General features: G+C 43.7%; 1 protein-coding gene across 1 annotated transcript in view; it reads right to left on the bottom strand.

Moving 5' to 3' along the window:
• The window catches only part of pappab (pregnancy-associated plasma protein A, pappalysin 1b), a 118,187-nt gene extending 116,816 nt beyond the window's left edge, over nucleotides 1-1,371 (bottom strand). Inside the window, exon 1 of the mRNA XM_079873004.1 lies at nucleotides 842-1,371. Coding sequence (XP_079729130.1) covers nucleotides 842-1,223 — 382 coding nt within the window. The 5' untranslated portion in view covers nucleotides 1,224-1,371. The remainder of the gene's footprint in view (nucleotides 1-841) is intronic.
• Between the last annotated feature and the right edge of the window lie 11,459 nt (nucleotides 1,372-12,830).

The following is a 12,830-nucleotide window of genomic DNA, read 5'->3' on the forward strand; positions in this document are numbered from 1 at the left end:
TTCGATTATAAACTATAAACGCTTCGTTAGTGGGAAATACATACTTGAAAAACACATTTTTAGAATGAAACACACAATTAAGAATAAGCATACATTATGACTAAAGAAAAATAACAACCCGCTGTAATGTCAGTTTGGTATAGGGTGTATATGTAGTAGCCTATTTAGTGCAGAGCAGCGCACGTAAGAAGCACAGTAGCCTATGCATCAAAGGGATGACGTATTTGTTTAAGCGATATCTGACACAGACATTTAGTCATATACAGCATCATAGAGAAAAACCTACAGACTACGCCGCTACCGCAATTTTCTCGCAGACACTTTGCCGTTAAAGATGTAGAAAAAAAAAAAAAAAAAAAAAGAAAATAAAAACAAATAAACAAATACAATTCTTAAAACGCAATTCGTAACAGACTTAAACATCAAATCAACATATTGGGGTATTGCAATTGCTTCTCTCGATATTACAACGAACCGTCCAAAGATTGATAACAAGAAACGCAATTTAAATCAGCACCGTTAAAACTACAAGATGCAACCAAAAGTTGGGTGGCGATAACCTGCCAATCGCATGCAAAAACCCAAGAGAGTTTTTGCTAGTAAACAACAGCAAAGGCGCATCTCCATATGCCGTCTTTGGAGAGGTCAGTTATTGTGAACTATTCTCAGTAGGCTACATGCTCATAAATAGTCAAAGTGATATAAAGAAGTGTTAGTGGCAAGTGTTTATGCAACTATTCGAAAGCTGGAGGTGATTTATGAAGCGCAGGCATGCTACACTTACACTATGAAATGATGTCTGCAGTGAATATAATGCAAGTCATAATTAAGCAAATCAAACCTCCGATAACAGCTGGAGAGCGCTGCCCACCCTCAGGTTTGATCCACATTTCCAGGGTGAAATTACCCCTTGGCACCTCTGCATTGGGTTTCAGACGCAGTTGGTCTCCTCGACCGGTAAAGTAAACAGCCCTCCGCCGACCTGGGCTGTTTTCCCCCGCCTGTGACAGGCGAGGGGAGCGCCGATCTATCCCGGGAAGTGAGCGTTTGCCCCGAGGCAGGCGTGTGGCACAAGCTCCTGGGAAGGTACTTCTGGCTTCCCTGATGCGTACCAAGTCTCTTTTAGACCTTGCAATTCGCCGTGGAGTCCCACACTCAGATCCCAAGCACACGATAAAAAGCAAAAGGCATAGGAGCCAAGTGTAAATGGGCAAAAGTTTCATTTTCAAGTGGAGAGAAGAGATTTTTTGTCAATGGATAGGGGATTTGATTATTTCAAAATACTAAATAGCGCTCGTCTTTGGAGATCTTTCCCGGTCTTTTGCTTTTACAAAAGCCTGTCAAGACGCGTATTCAACACCAACCAAGACGGCAATGCTGTCTTATTTTTTTTCCTTTATAATGTTAAGCCACGACCCCCTTTCCTTGCCCCTTTCAAAGACACTTCAACACAGATTGAGGGGGGAAAGGAATATGTTAATTCATCCAAGTGCTCCACCTTCCCAATTGAATGGATCCCATTAAACTGCATGGATGACTGAGTAATCAATCAGTGTGGAGAGGTCAAAATCATTTCCCTTTCACTTTTTTCTTCATCCGCATTTCAAATAAACTTGGTAAAAACGCGTTTCTTAAACATGTCACATGCACAACTCTATACGCGTACATGTGTGAGTATTTGAACGGGGTCACTGGCAAGACCGCCCGGCATGAATTTCTTCAGAGGAATTCGCGAAGCATAAGTTCAAATAACACATAATATTCCCGGTCTTGTCTCGTACGAATGGAAATAAAAAAGATATGATTTGTCAAACATAATACTACATGTTTCAGGCAACTCGTCGTTACGTCACACTGTTTTTATTTGGCCGAAGGCATAGTGCGAATAGCTGGGTTCATTCTGACAGGAGTCGAAGGTAACCTGCTCTGCTCGCTGTTGTGTTTCTCAGTGCTTATATCTGAACCGGGACGGTGTTTTTATTTTGCGCACCGCTGCGTTGAGAACCCTCTAGCGGCTACACGATGAACTCTCAATAAAACCACAAGAAAACACAAAAATATGGCCAGGCACGTTAAATGTTTGTATTGTTCTTTCCTTTGTCCACAACGACCTATTAACGTGCGCAGCGCTGGCTGGGGAAGCAGACTGACAGAAAGACAAACACAGGCTGCTGAACAGGAGAAGGAGACCAGCTGACAAGATGATCAAGATTTCAAGAAAAGGATGCTTTTTGTGTGCATCATAAATTTATAGGCCTATGTGTGAATAAGCTGACACTAAGGGAAAAGACGACATCCATCAACATAATAATAATGGTAAATATATATAGGCCTATATATTTTTTTTCTTTCTCCGTGATGCATTTTTGACCAGTCCCCAGTAAATATTTTCTATTTACTTTCCCTATATATTTGGTATATGATCTACAATTTATTTAAATAAATAAACAAAAAAAAAAAAATATATCATCCTTTCATGATGAACTCTGAAGGACAAGCACATTTCTTTTTCTTTTTTCTTTTTAATTAATTATATTTTCTCGTTCTAAAAACCACCTTGTTGAGACCTTAAAAGACAAGGATAACAATGGATAAATGTCTGATAAACTGTCTTCAACTCTCTTACTTATATAAAAAAAAAAGAAAAAAAAAAGAGAGCATTACCACTTAACACATAGCAAGACATTCTTTGTCTGACTGAATAAATTAAATGTTTAATTGATTTTTTTTAAAAGCATTTTGTGAGATGACACTCATATGAATAAACACAAATTTAGGGATCATATAGCGCTGATGAATAATAGGAAGCACATACAGTAAGAAGTGACAGATCTGAATACATATGTGGCACCTATAACAGAGTATCGAAGCATTTCCAGCCAGAGTCCTGCTGCACCCTCTTATTGCTTTTCCTTATTGAATGTCAGCAGCAGAGGGAGCCTGGAAAATGACTAAATGCACTTCCTACATCGTCTGCTCCTGATCTCAGTGTTCTGGTTCTCTCAGCTGCAGAGGGACTCCTTGCAAACATGTGACGTCAATACTGCTGAATATCAATGGGCACTGGTGCTAAAGGACCAGCGGGAAACCTGGGGTGAGCCACTTTAGAGCCCCTCATTCGGCAGGTTCTTACCTCAAAGTTACTTTCAACCATTCTTATTCAGCAGGATGTCCAAATCACTTTAAGCTCTTTGCTCAGGAAGGTTTTTACAATGATCCTCCAAAAATACCTTATCTCTTATCACTTGAAATGGATGCACCAATAAAACCCATTAAAAGGATCAGGAGGCGGAGCACTGAATCACAAAGATATTTTTTGGGGTGCATACAGTTAAGCACAATACTTCCTGCCTAATTTACGGTATAACTTGTTACAATGTAAACAATTATATGATCAATAAGTTATGACAACATAATATGTTCATGTACTTTTTTATGTTATACAAGATTCAACTCATTTTTAAAGTCAGTTTAATGTAATTTAAGCTGAAATGACTTAATTTTAGGAATTAGGAAAAATTTAAGGAAGCAACTTCTTTTTACCTGTCCAAACCAGTCCAAACCTATTTAATAGTTCATTTCAATGGTTTCAGAATTCTTTCATTTATTTTCCCTGCTATAACTGATCTTATATAAAGCAACCTACTGGTTTTACTGGGGAGAAAGAAACTGCATTTATTGTTCATTATTTGCTCTTTAACATCAACAACAAATAAGGGCAGCAGGAACAAAATGTTCAGACTAAAAAGAGTGTGTTTCTGAGTTTAGAGTGTTAGAGTGTTCATATTTGCTAACGATACATGCACATACAAATATAATATATAGAAGTATACACGGAATGCTCCGTCGCTTTGGATGAAAGCATCTGCTTTTTATGTAAATGTTCTTATTAACATATTCTCAGTGGAGTTCTCCATTTCTGACTTCAGCAAAATGCGGTGCATCTATTTTATCAGGTTGTTGGTAAAAAAGTTAACATAAATCACAGGTGCTAACACAGGATTTTATCACATCTAAACAATTGTAACAACTAGTTGAATATCCAAAATATGTAAAGAAAAATATTATTTAATTCTTTGTGATTAGTCATATCAGTTGATCAGTCAAATATTTAGGTCATTTGAAAAACTTGATGTAGATCCCTGTTATACTTTTGCTTTAAATGCATAATATTCCATAAGCAGAGATGAGCACTGATATTATTATTTTGTGTCCTCTTATGTGAGATGCAGTGGGTTAATATTTTGTTAATTGACTTCCTGACTGTATTAAATTCACTATTATGATATGTCTTTTGCATTGTTAAATATTTAGTGCTACTACTACTGTTGAGAAATATATATGTTTATGTGTCACCAAAAGATGGCATATAGGTCTTGCGAAAGGATTTGTGCAGTCAATTATTATGTTATCATTTATCTGCTCTGGTTTTGCTATTGGACTGTAGAACACTGACTCACGGCTTTACATTCAGCATTTTTAGTAGGGTGCTCACTGCATTAAAGAAATTAAACTTTACAAATCATTCAAAGATAACATTAAGAGAGCTCTGCGCTGGTCCTGTATTGTGATTAACAGCAGGTTGCGTAGACTGAAGATGTCATCAATGACGTACATATCCCAGTTTTTACTCTCTGCTTGCTCCCTCATCTGCAATCAGGAAATGCAAGTCAGTTAATTTGAATTGATCTTGGCTTGTCTCCTACCTGGAGACCTACTACAACTAAATGTCTAAGAGCAATTAACCAAACACTTAATCTTTTTGCTGATGCTGAGCATAACGATTCCGTAATGTATTTGATGCTCACTCAACACTGGAATTTTTACTTGGTCTTTTATACAAGACCTTGATTTTCTCTTTTTTGGCTTTGCCTTCACTGCAAATACATATTAATAATCTTTGTGGAATTTTCCAGCACCTCCACAAAGGGCTGGCTCAGATAGAAGCTTTAAACATTGTATTGTATAATAAAAATTACTGTCATTTTTGTACTTATGGACCATTACGAGTTATAATATTCATTGGCAGTAAAAAACAGCTTGTCCACATAAAAGCAAAAAGCAAGCACATGTGTGAACAAGCGCGTGTGGGAACAAGTGTTTGTGTGTGGTAGGGGAAATTCCACCTGGTGTTTATTGTACCCATCTTTCAAAAGATAACAATCATAAAAATGGCGTGGGACGCATGTTCTGACATCTATTGTATCTGATCCAATAAAGGAATATGGGCATTTCTCATTCATTCCAGAGATCAAGGTGTTCCCCCAACGGAAAAGATCAATTTGTAGTTAGGGAGACTCTGGAAAAACCCTGTACTCAGTCCAATGCAACATTCTGTAGTGAGTAATGGAACAGCATATTCATTTAATCTCATTTGCATGAAGTGGTTGTCACTGGGATGGTGTTGGCAAAATAACCAGAATGAATGGTACGGTCATGAAATTGGTATTTGTTGGCAAACTTTGTTTGTATTAACTAAATGGAAGATTCTTATATAACCAGGCCCAGACTGAATCTGTGATTTATTTACTTATTTAACATTTTGCATTTTCTACATTGTGGTGGAAAATGTGGAATTTTGAAGGATTTGAACATGAACATGTTTTAAAAAACATCTTAAACAGCTGAAAGCTACTACACTCATCGGTTGCCATAAGCATAGCCAAAATGTGCAAAAAAAAAAAACCCCAAAAAAATAAAAAAACAAAAAAAAAACAAAAAAAAACAGAAAGGGTACGGGATGTGTATAGAATTTTGTGAATTCCATTTCTTTGGAAATCTGTGGAGCTTTCCATGGAGCTTTTGCAGATGCAGATTCCATTTGAGCCTTACTTAAACTTAACAACTTAGCAAATTTATTATAAATAAAAAACTGAAATAATTACATTGCATAAGTATTTATACCCCTTTCTGGGACACTTAAAATTTAGCTCAGGAGCATTCTAATTTCGCTCGCAGATGTTACTAAACTTCGAGTGGAGTTAATATGTGGCGAATTCAATTGAATGGGTAAGGTTTGAAAAGTCACACACCTCTCAATAAAAGGTCTAACATCTGAAAATGCATATCAGAGCAAAAACCAAGCCAAGAGGCCAAACGAACTGCCTGTAGAGCGCAGTGAATGGATTGTGTCAAAACACAGATCTAGGGAAGAAAAAAAAAATCTGCTGCATTGAAGGATCACAGAAGCATGTAGCCTCCATAATCCTTAATGACATAAGTTTGGAACAACCAGGGCTGTGTTTCTCAAAAGCATTGTGAGCTAAGTTGATCGTAGAGACGAATGGTGGCAATAGTTCTCTTTCAGTCAGTCACTACGAGTTACGTCAGAGACTGACGAATGGGGGTTTCGCTAGAGAGCACCATCACCTTCGAGTTATTAGAAAACGAGCCAATGGTATGAAAATACCCCACCACGTGGGTATAAAAGAAGCCACGAGTGCAATCTCGCATTATGTTTCTGCTTCGAAGCTGAAGTGTTTATGTGCTTCTTTTCGCCTTCATCTACAAGCAACTCTCTTTTCAGTCGGTGTTGGTGTGACGGCACGTTTCAGCAGATTCACGATCCTGCTGCTGGTCTGTGCAGTGGCTTGCATGCAGCTCGTGTTTCTCCCCTGGGCACTTCAGCACTGCTGAAAGAGTTTTTCTTTTCTGAAAGAGCTGCACGGGCACGTCTTTTTAAAGATGTCTCGCCTGTGTGTTTCTGGTTGTGGGCACGTGATCCATCCGCCTGATGGTCACGAGTGCTGCATCACGTGTTTGGGCATTAAATCACACTCAGGCAGCGCTCACGGATGAGTCATGTTCTCACTGCGGGAACATGACCATTGCGATGATTAGATCAAGACTCAATGACCACTGTGGGGGTAAAGTCCCCTCTGCCACACCCCGATCTATCTCCTCCTCAAAAGGGGATACTTTGGCTGGTGGCCAGGGTGATCTGAGGGTTATGGTGTGGATTAACCTGACGAGTCTTCCTCGGGCCACATCCCCCTCCTCACTGCAAGCTGTGGAGCTTCGGGATGAGCCTGGTTCCTCTCGGGGACCCAGTGTTTCATTCGGGGCTCCGGTGAATGACACCATGTCACTTACAGCATCACAAGGCAGGTTTGATTCTTCTGGAGATGCCGATTCGGCTACGTTGCCTCCCTTGGGAGTGTCAGCGTTGTCCGAGCCGGATCCGGAGCTGCCGGCTATGCTTGCCCGGGCAGCTGAAAGCATCGGGTTGGAGTGGCACCCACTGGCCCTCCCGAGTGCCTTTCTTCCTCTCTGCCCTCAACGGCGCGGCGGCCAATGGGGTCCCCCCGGTGGAGCGCGTTGTGGCGATGTAACTGTGTCCCCAGAGTGCCTCCACCTGGCGTGGCAACCCTAAGCACCCCTCCCAGGCCTGTAGATTCTCTGCCACTCTCGTGGCGAAAGCCTAAAGACAGCCTACCTTGCATGCCATGGCCATCCTTCAAGTCCATCAGGCGAGGATACTCATGGACATGCACGAGGGCAGAGCTGACCCAGGACTCATGCATGAACTGCGCACTTCTACCGACCTCGCTCTACGGGCAATGAAGGTCACTGCGTGTTCCCTGGGTCAGGTGATGTCCACATGTGTGGTCCAGGAATGCCAGCTGTGGCTCAACCTGGCTGATATGTGGGAGGCTGAGAGAACCCGTTTTCTCAACTCTCCCATATCCCAGGCTGGGCTCTTCGGCGGTGCGGTCGAGGACTTTGCCCAGCAGTTCTCGGCCGCCCAGAAGCAGAAGGCGCCCTCCTGCGGCTCCCGCCCCTCCTGCTCGGCCCACGCAGCAGCCTTCACCCAAGCCCAAGCAAGGAGATCGTCGCAGGAAGGCGCCACAACCCATCTCCGTTAATGAGACTGGCAGCTCAGAGTTAGGCCTCAGTTCTTTTCAGGAGATGGTGGCAGGACCACTCCTTCCCCCGGTGGAGGGCTGGGGGAAAATCTTTTGTTCTCTTAAAAAAAGAACTAACTCCCCTTCCTCCGAGTCCCAAGAGGTCGCGGATGGCAGTGTGTGACGCTATGCCTCGCCACTCTCGTCCCCCTCTGTCGCCAGACTCCTGTCAGAGCAGGCTGCCGTGGAACGCTCGTCCTTCCCTGGCCTCCTCTGTCACTTTGGGACGCTCCGTCTCCCACTTCTGCTTCGCTGCCCCATCGTGGGTACGCCTGTAGTTCACATGACCCCGCTGGTTCAGTTTTTGGGAGCCTGGCTAGAGCTTCCCAATCTATCCCGTTGGCTCGCACAAACTATCAGACTCAGCTATGCAGTTCGCACTGTCTCCTCCCCTATACCATGGCGGGTGGCAATGCCCCTGTCATGCATGCGGAGGTCGTCGCCTTACTGGCGAAGGATGCGATCAAGACCGTCCCTCCAGCCAAGATGAAGTTCGGCTTCTAAAGCCCCCACTTCATTGTACCCAAGAAGAGCGGTGGGTTACGACCAATGCTGGACCTGCGCATACTGAACCGAACCCTTCACAGGCTTCCATTCAAGATGTTGACAACCAAACGCATTTTCGAATGTGTTCGTCCGTTGGATTGGTTTGCAGCGATCAACCGGAAGGACGTGTACTTTCATGTCTCCATTCTTCCTCAACACAGACCGTTTCTATGGTTTGCTTTCGAGGGGGAGGCATATCAGTACACAGTACTCCCATTCGGGTTAGCCTTGTCTCCTCGCGTGTTTACGAAGATCGTCGAGGCATCCCTTGTGCCACTAAGGCAACACGGGGTTCGCATCCTGAACTATTTCGATGACTGGCTGACCCACTCTCGAGACCAGGTTTGCGAACACAGGGACCTGGTGCTCCAGCACCTCACCTGTCTGGGTCTTCGGGTCAACTGGGAAAAGAGCAAACTCTCCCCCGTAAAGAGGATCTCTTTTCTCGGTATGGAAATCGACTTGGTCACCATGTACGCTCAGCTTACGAGCGAGCACGCGCAGTCACTGCTGAATTGCCTGAGTCAATTCGAGGGCAAGACTGCGGTTCCACTGAAGTTATTTCAGAGGCTCCTGGAGCATATGGCATCCGCAACGGCAGTCACTCTGCTCGGACTGCTTCATATGAGACTGCTTCAGCTACTGGCTTAGCGATCGAGTCCTGAGATGGGCATGGCAACAGGGCACATTCCGGGTGCTAGTCACTCTGCCGCCAAACCTTCACCCCGTGGTCGAAGCTCTCTTTTCTACGGGCTGGAGTTTCCTTAGACCGAGTTTCCAGGCATGTTGTTGTGTCAACAGATGCCTCCACCACGGGTTGGGGTGCCATGTGCAATGGGCCCCCAACGCCTATGGCATTTCAATTGCCTCGAGTTGCTGGCCGTACGTCTAGCTCTGCACCATTTTTGGACGTTGCTGTAGGGCAAGCACGTACTGTTCCGTTGGCATTTTCGGTTGACTAAGCGTGCCTGGAATTCAGGCCAGCTAACTCTCAAGTCACCTTGAGACCCCGACCTGGATATGTGCCCAAGGTTCCCACCACTCCTTTCAGGGATCAGGTGGTGAACCTGCAAGCGCTGCCCTCGGAGGAGGCAGACCCAGCCTTGGCTCTGCTCTGTCCAGTACGCGTACTTCGTGTTTACGTAGACAGAATGCGGTGTTTCAGAACTTCAGACCAGCTCTTTGTCTGTTTCGGTGGGAAGTTGAAGGGAAAGGTTCTCTCCAAGCAGAGGCTGTCTCACTGGATAGTGGAAGCAATTGTCTTGGCTTACCAGGCACAGGGTCTGCCATGCCCCCTAGGTGTGAGGGCACACTCCACCAGGAGTGTGGCTTCCTCCTGGGCTCTAGCACATGGCGCCTCGCTAACAGATATCTGTAGAGCTGCAGCCTGGATTTTCGCAAGATGCTACAATCTCCGTGTAGAGCCAGTGTCCTCTCATGTACTCGCTCCCAGTAGCCAGTAAGTAGGACCTGCTTGGTGTCATCGCTTGCTGCGCCATTCCACTCCACGGACTGGATACGTGCGCTATTTTACTCAGATGAGTTCTCCATAGATCCTGAGTTCCTCCTGCACTGTTGATGCCATTACCAGAGTGCATGCCTGGTTGGTCAGCCCTCGTGACCGGTTAGGTGCCTCCATGTGCATGGTTCCCTGGTTGGGCAACCCCCACATGTGTATATTCCACGGTAAGTCTCCTCCGAGCACGTGTTTTCCCTCGGCAAGACCCCTCTTGCCATCTCGAGGTTGAAGCATTTCACCCTGCAGGCTGGATACCTCTGAGTTCTCCATATGCATCCCGTACTCGGGTCATATGTGTATTCTAAGTCCTCCCTGCGGTTAGGCGCTGTGTCACATATTCCATCTGGGATATGCTACCCAGTGTACCTTGGTATTCTTGCGTTAGCCTGGCCCTTCACTCGTCCTAACCTTACGACAAGGAGCTGGGGCTTGCGCAGGACACTGGAAGACAGCCGCATTAGCGAGATTAGATTGGGACCCCCATTCGTCAGTCTCTGACGTAACTCGCAGTGACTGACTGAAGGGGAACGTCTCGGTTACGTATGTAACCCCCGTTCCCTGAAGAAAGGAACAGAGATATTACGTCCGCATGCCACTGCCGCTGCACCGCTGAAACGGCTGGGGTGCACAGCAGGTAACAGTCTCGGCTCCTCAGCAGGTAATAATGCGAGATTGCACTCGCGGCTCCTTTTATACCCATCGTGGTGGGGCGGAGTTCGCAATGCAAATTCCGCAGACCCATGGTATTTTCATACCGTTATCTAATAACTCGAAGGTGATAGCGAAAACCTCCTTCCTTAGTCAGTCTCTGACGTAACGTCTCTGTTCCCTTCTTCAGGGAACGAGGGTTATATACGTAACCGTGATGTTCTATGATCTACTGAGGCTTACGATGATTTTCGGAAACACAGCCCAGGATTCACCATAGAACTGGCTTCCTGGCCAAACTGAGCAATTGGTGGAGAAGACCCTTGGTTAGAGTGGTGACCAAGAAGCTTATGGTCACTTAGGTTGAGCTCCATGATCATATATGAAGATGGGAGAAATTACCAACAGGACAAACATCACTGCAACACTCCACTGATCTTGGCTGCGTTTCCCAAAAACATCGTAAGCCTATGATGTTTGATCACAGAACAATTGAACAATATGATCACAGAACAATTGCCTCCAAAGGTCTCTACGATCAACTTAGGCTTACAATGGTTTTGGGAAACGCAGCCCTGGGCTTTATGGCAGAGTGGCCAGACTCAAGCCTCTCCTCAGTGAAGACGCATGAAAACCCTTATCCTTGTAATTTGCAAAAAAGGCATCTAAAGGACTCTCTCAGACTGTGAGACACAATATTCTCTAGTCTGATGAACCTCAGTTCCAAGCATCACGTATGGATTAAACTAGGCACCGCTCATCACCTGCACAATACCATCCCAACGGTAAAGTGTTGTGGTAGCAGCATTATGCTGTAGAGGTGTTTTTCAGGACTGGAGTACCCATCAGGGTAAAAGGAAAGCTCAACACAGCAAAATATAAAAGTTAGCCTTAATGAAAACCTAGTCCAGAGCATTCAGAACCTCAGACTGAGCAGAAGGGTCACCTTCTAACAGGACAACAACCATAAGCAAACAGCTAAGACAATGCAAGAGTGGCTTATGGACAACTCTGTGAATGTCCTTGTGTGGCCCAGCCAGAGCCCGAACTTGAACCCAATCGATGTGATGGGTGCGTAGCTGACCTCACATATTTAACTCTACCATGATTTAATTGGTTATTTTGAAGTTTAATTTTAGTATGGTTTGTTACTTTGTTTAAATCCCCTTAGTATAAGACGCAAACACAGGATACGTTAACAAGTTAAGTTTATTAAAGTTTGAATGTATAGAAGGGTGCACACTTCTTAGATTCTTCTTTACTGTTTAACTCTACCTGAGTCTTAGATACCTCTGGTCCATGGAGTGAACGGCTGCATTCCATGTGTCAGCAAACAAAGGGAGAGGTGGGGATCCAGCCTCCAAACTTATGCTGTTCCAGAGGAAGTTGGACTGTACCATCATGATCCGATGGGAGGGGGATCTTTTATTTCATTTCATTCAGTTTCATTGTTGGTTTGTTTGTTTGGAGTAGTTTTTGTATTGTGCTTAAAGTATTTGATTGTATTATGTTAGGTACGATACACTGGATATTTTGTTGTAAATATTATTGTTAATTAGGCAAAGTGTTATTTGATATTTACCTTTATTTTTGTTTGGTAGAGGCTAAAGAGTATATCTAGCAGTGGTGAATATCAGAGGGTAGTCAGATTTGCCCAGCCATAGTAACATCATGATCTGTTGACCTTAGTGGTTCTTGCTTTGTTTGTTATTTTGTTAACAGGGGAGATATATTTATTTTCTAAGCTAATTTTTGTTAGTTTCAGTTTAACTTTCATCTTAAGTCTTTGATTTTTATATGGACTTTATTTTGGAAATTATTTTCATTACATCTGCCCCTGTATATAATTTTTGGAAGAAATAAATCTTCTCATCTGTACACTACCTGTCATGCCTGTTCTTGGCCACACCACCACAAATGGTGGCAGCGGTGGGACCATTTGTGGTACATTTTACACACATATATATATATATATATATATATATATATATATATATATATATATATATATATATACACTCACCTAAAGGATTATTAAGAACACCATACTAATACTGTGTTTGACCCCCTTTCGCCTTCAGAACTGCCTTAATTCTACGTGGCATTGATTCAAAAAGGTGCTGAAAGCATTCTTTAGAAATGTTGGCCCATATTGATAGGATAGCATCTTGCAGTTGATGGAGATTTGTGGGTTGCACATCCAGGGCACGAGC

This window comes from Squalius cephalus, assembly GCF_949319135.1.
Source record: "Squalius cephalus genome assembly, chromosome: 5".
NCBI classification, from domain to species: Eukaryota; Metazoa; Chordata; class Actinopteri; order Cypriniformes; family Leuciscidae; genus Squalius; species Squalius cephalus.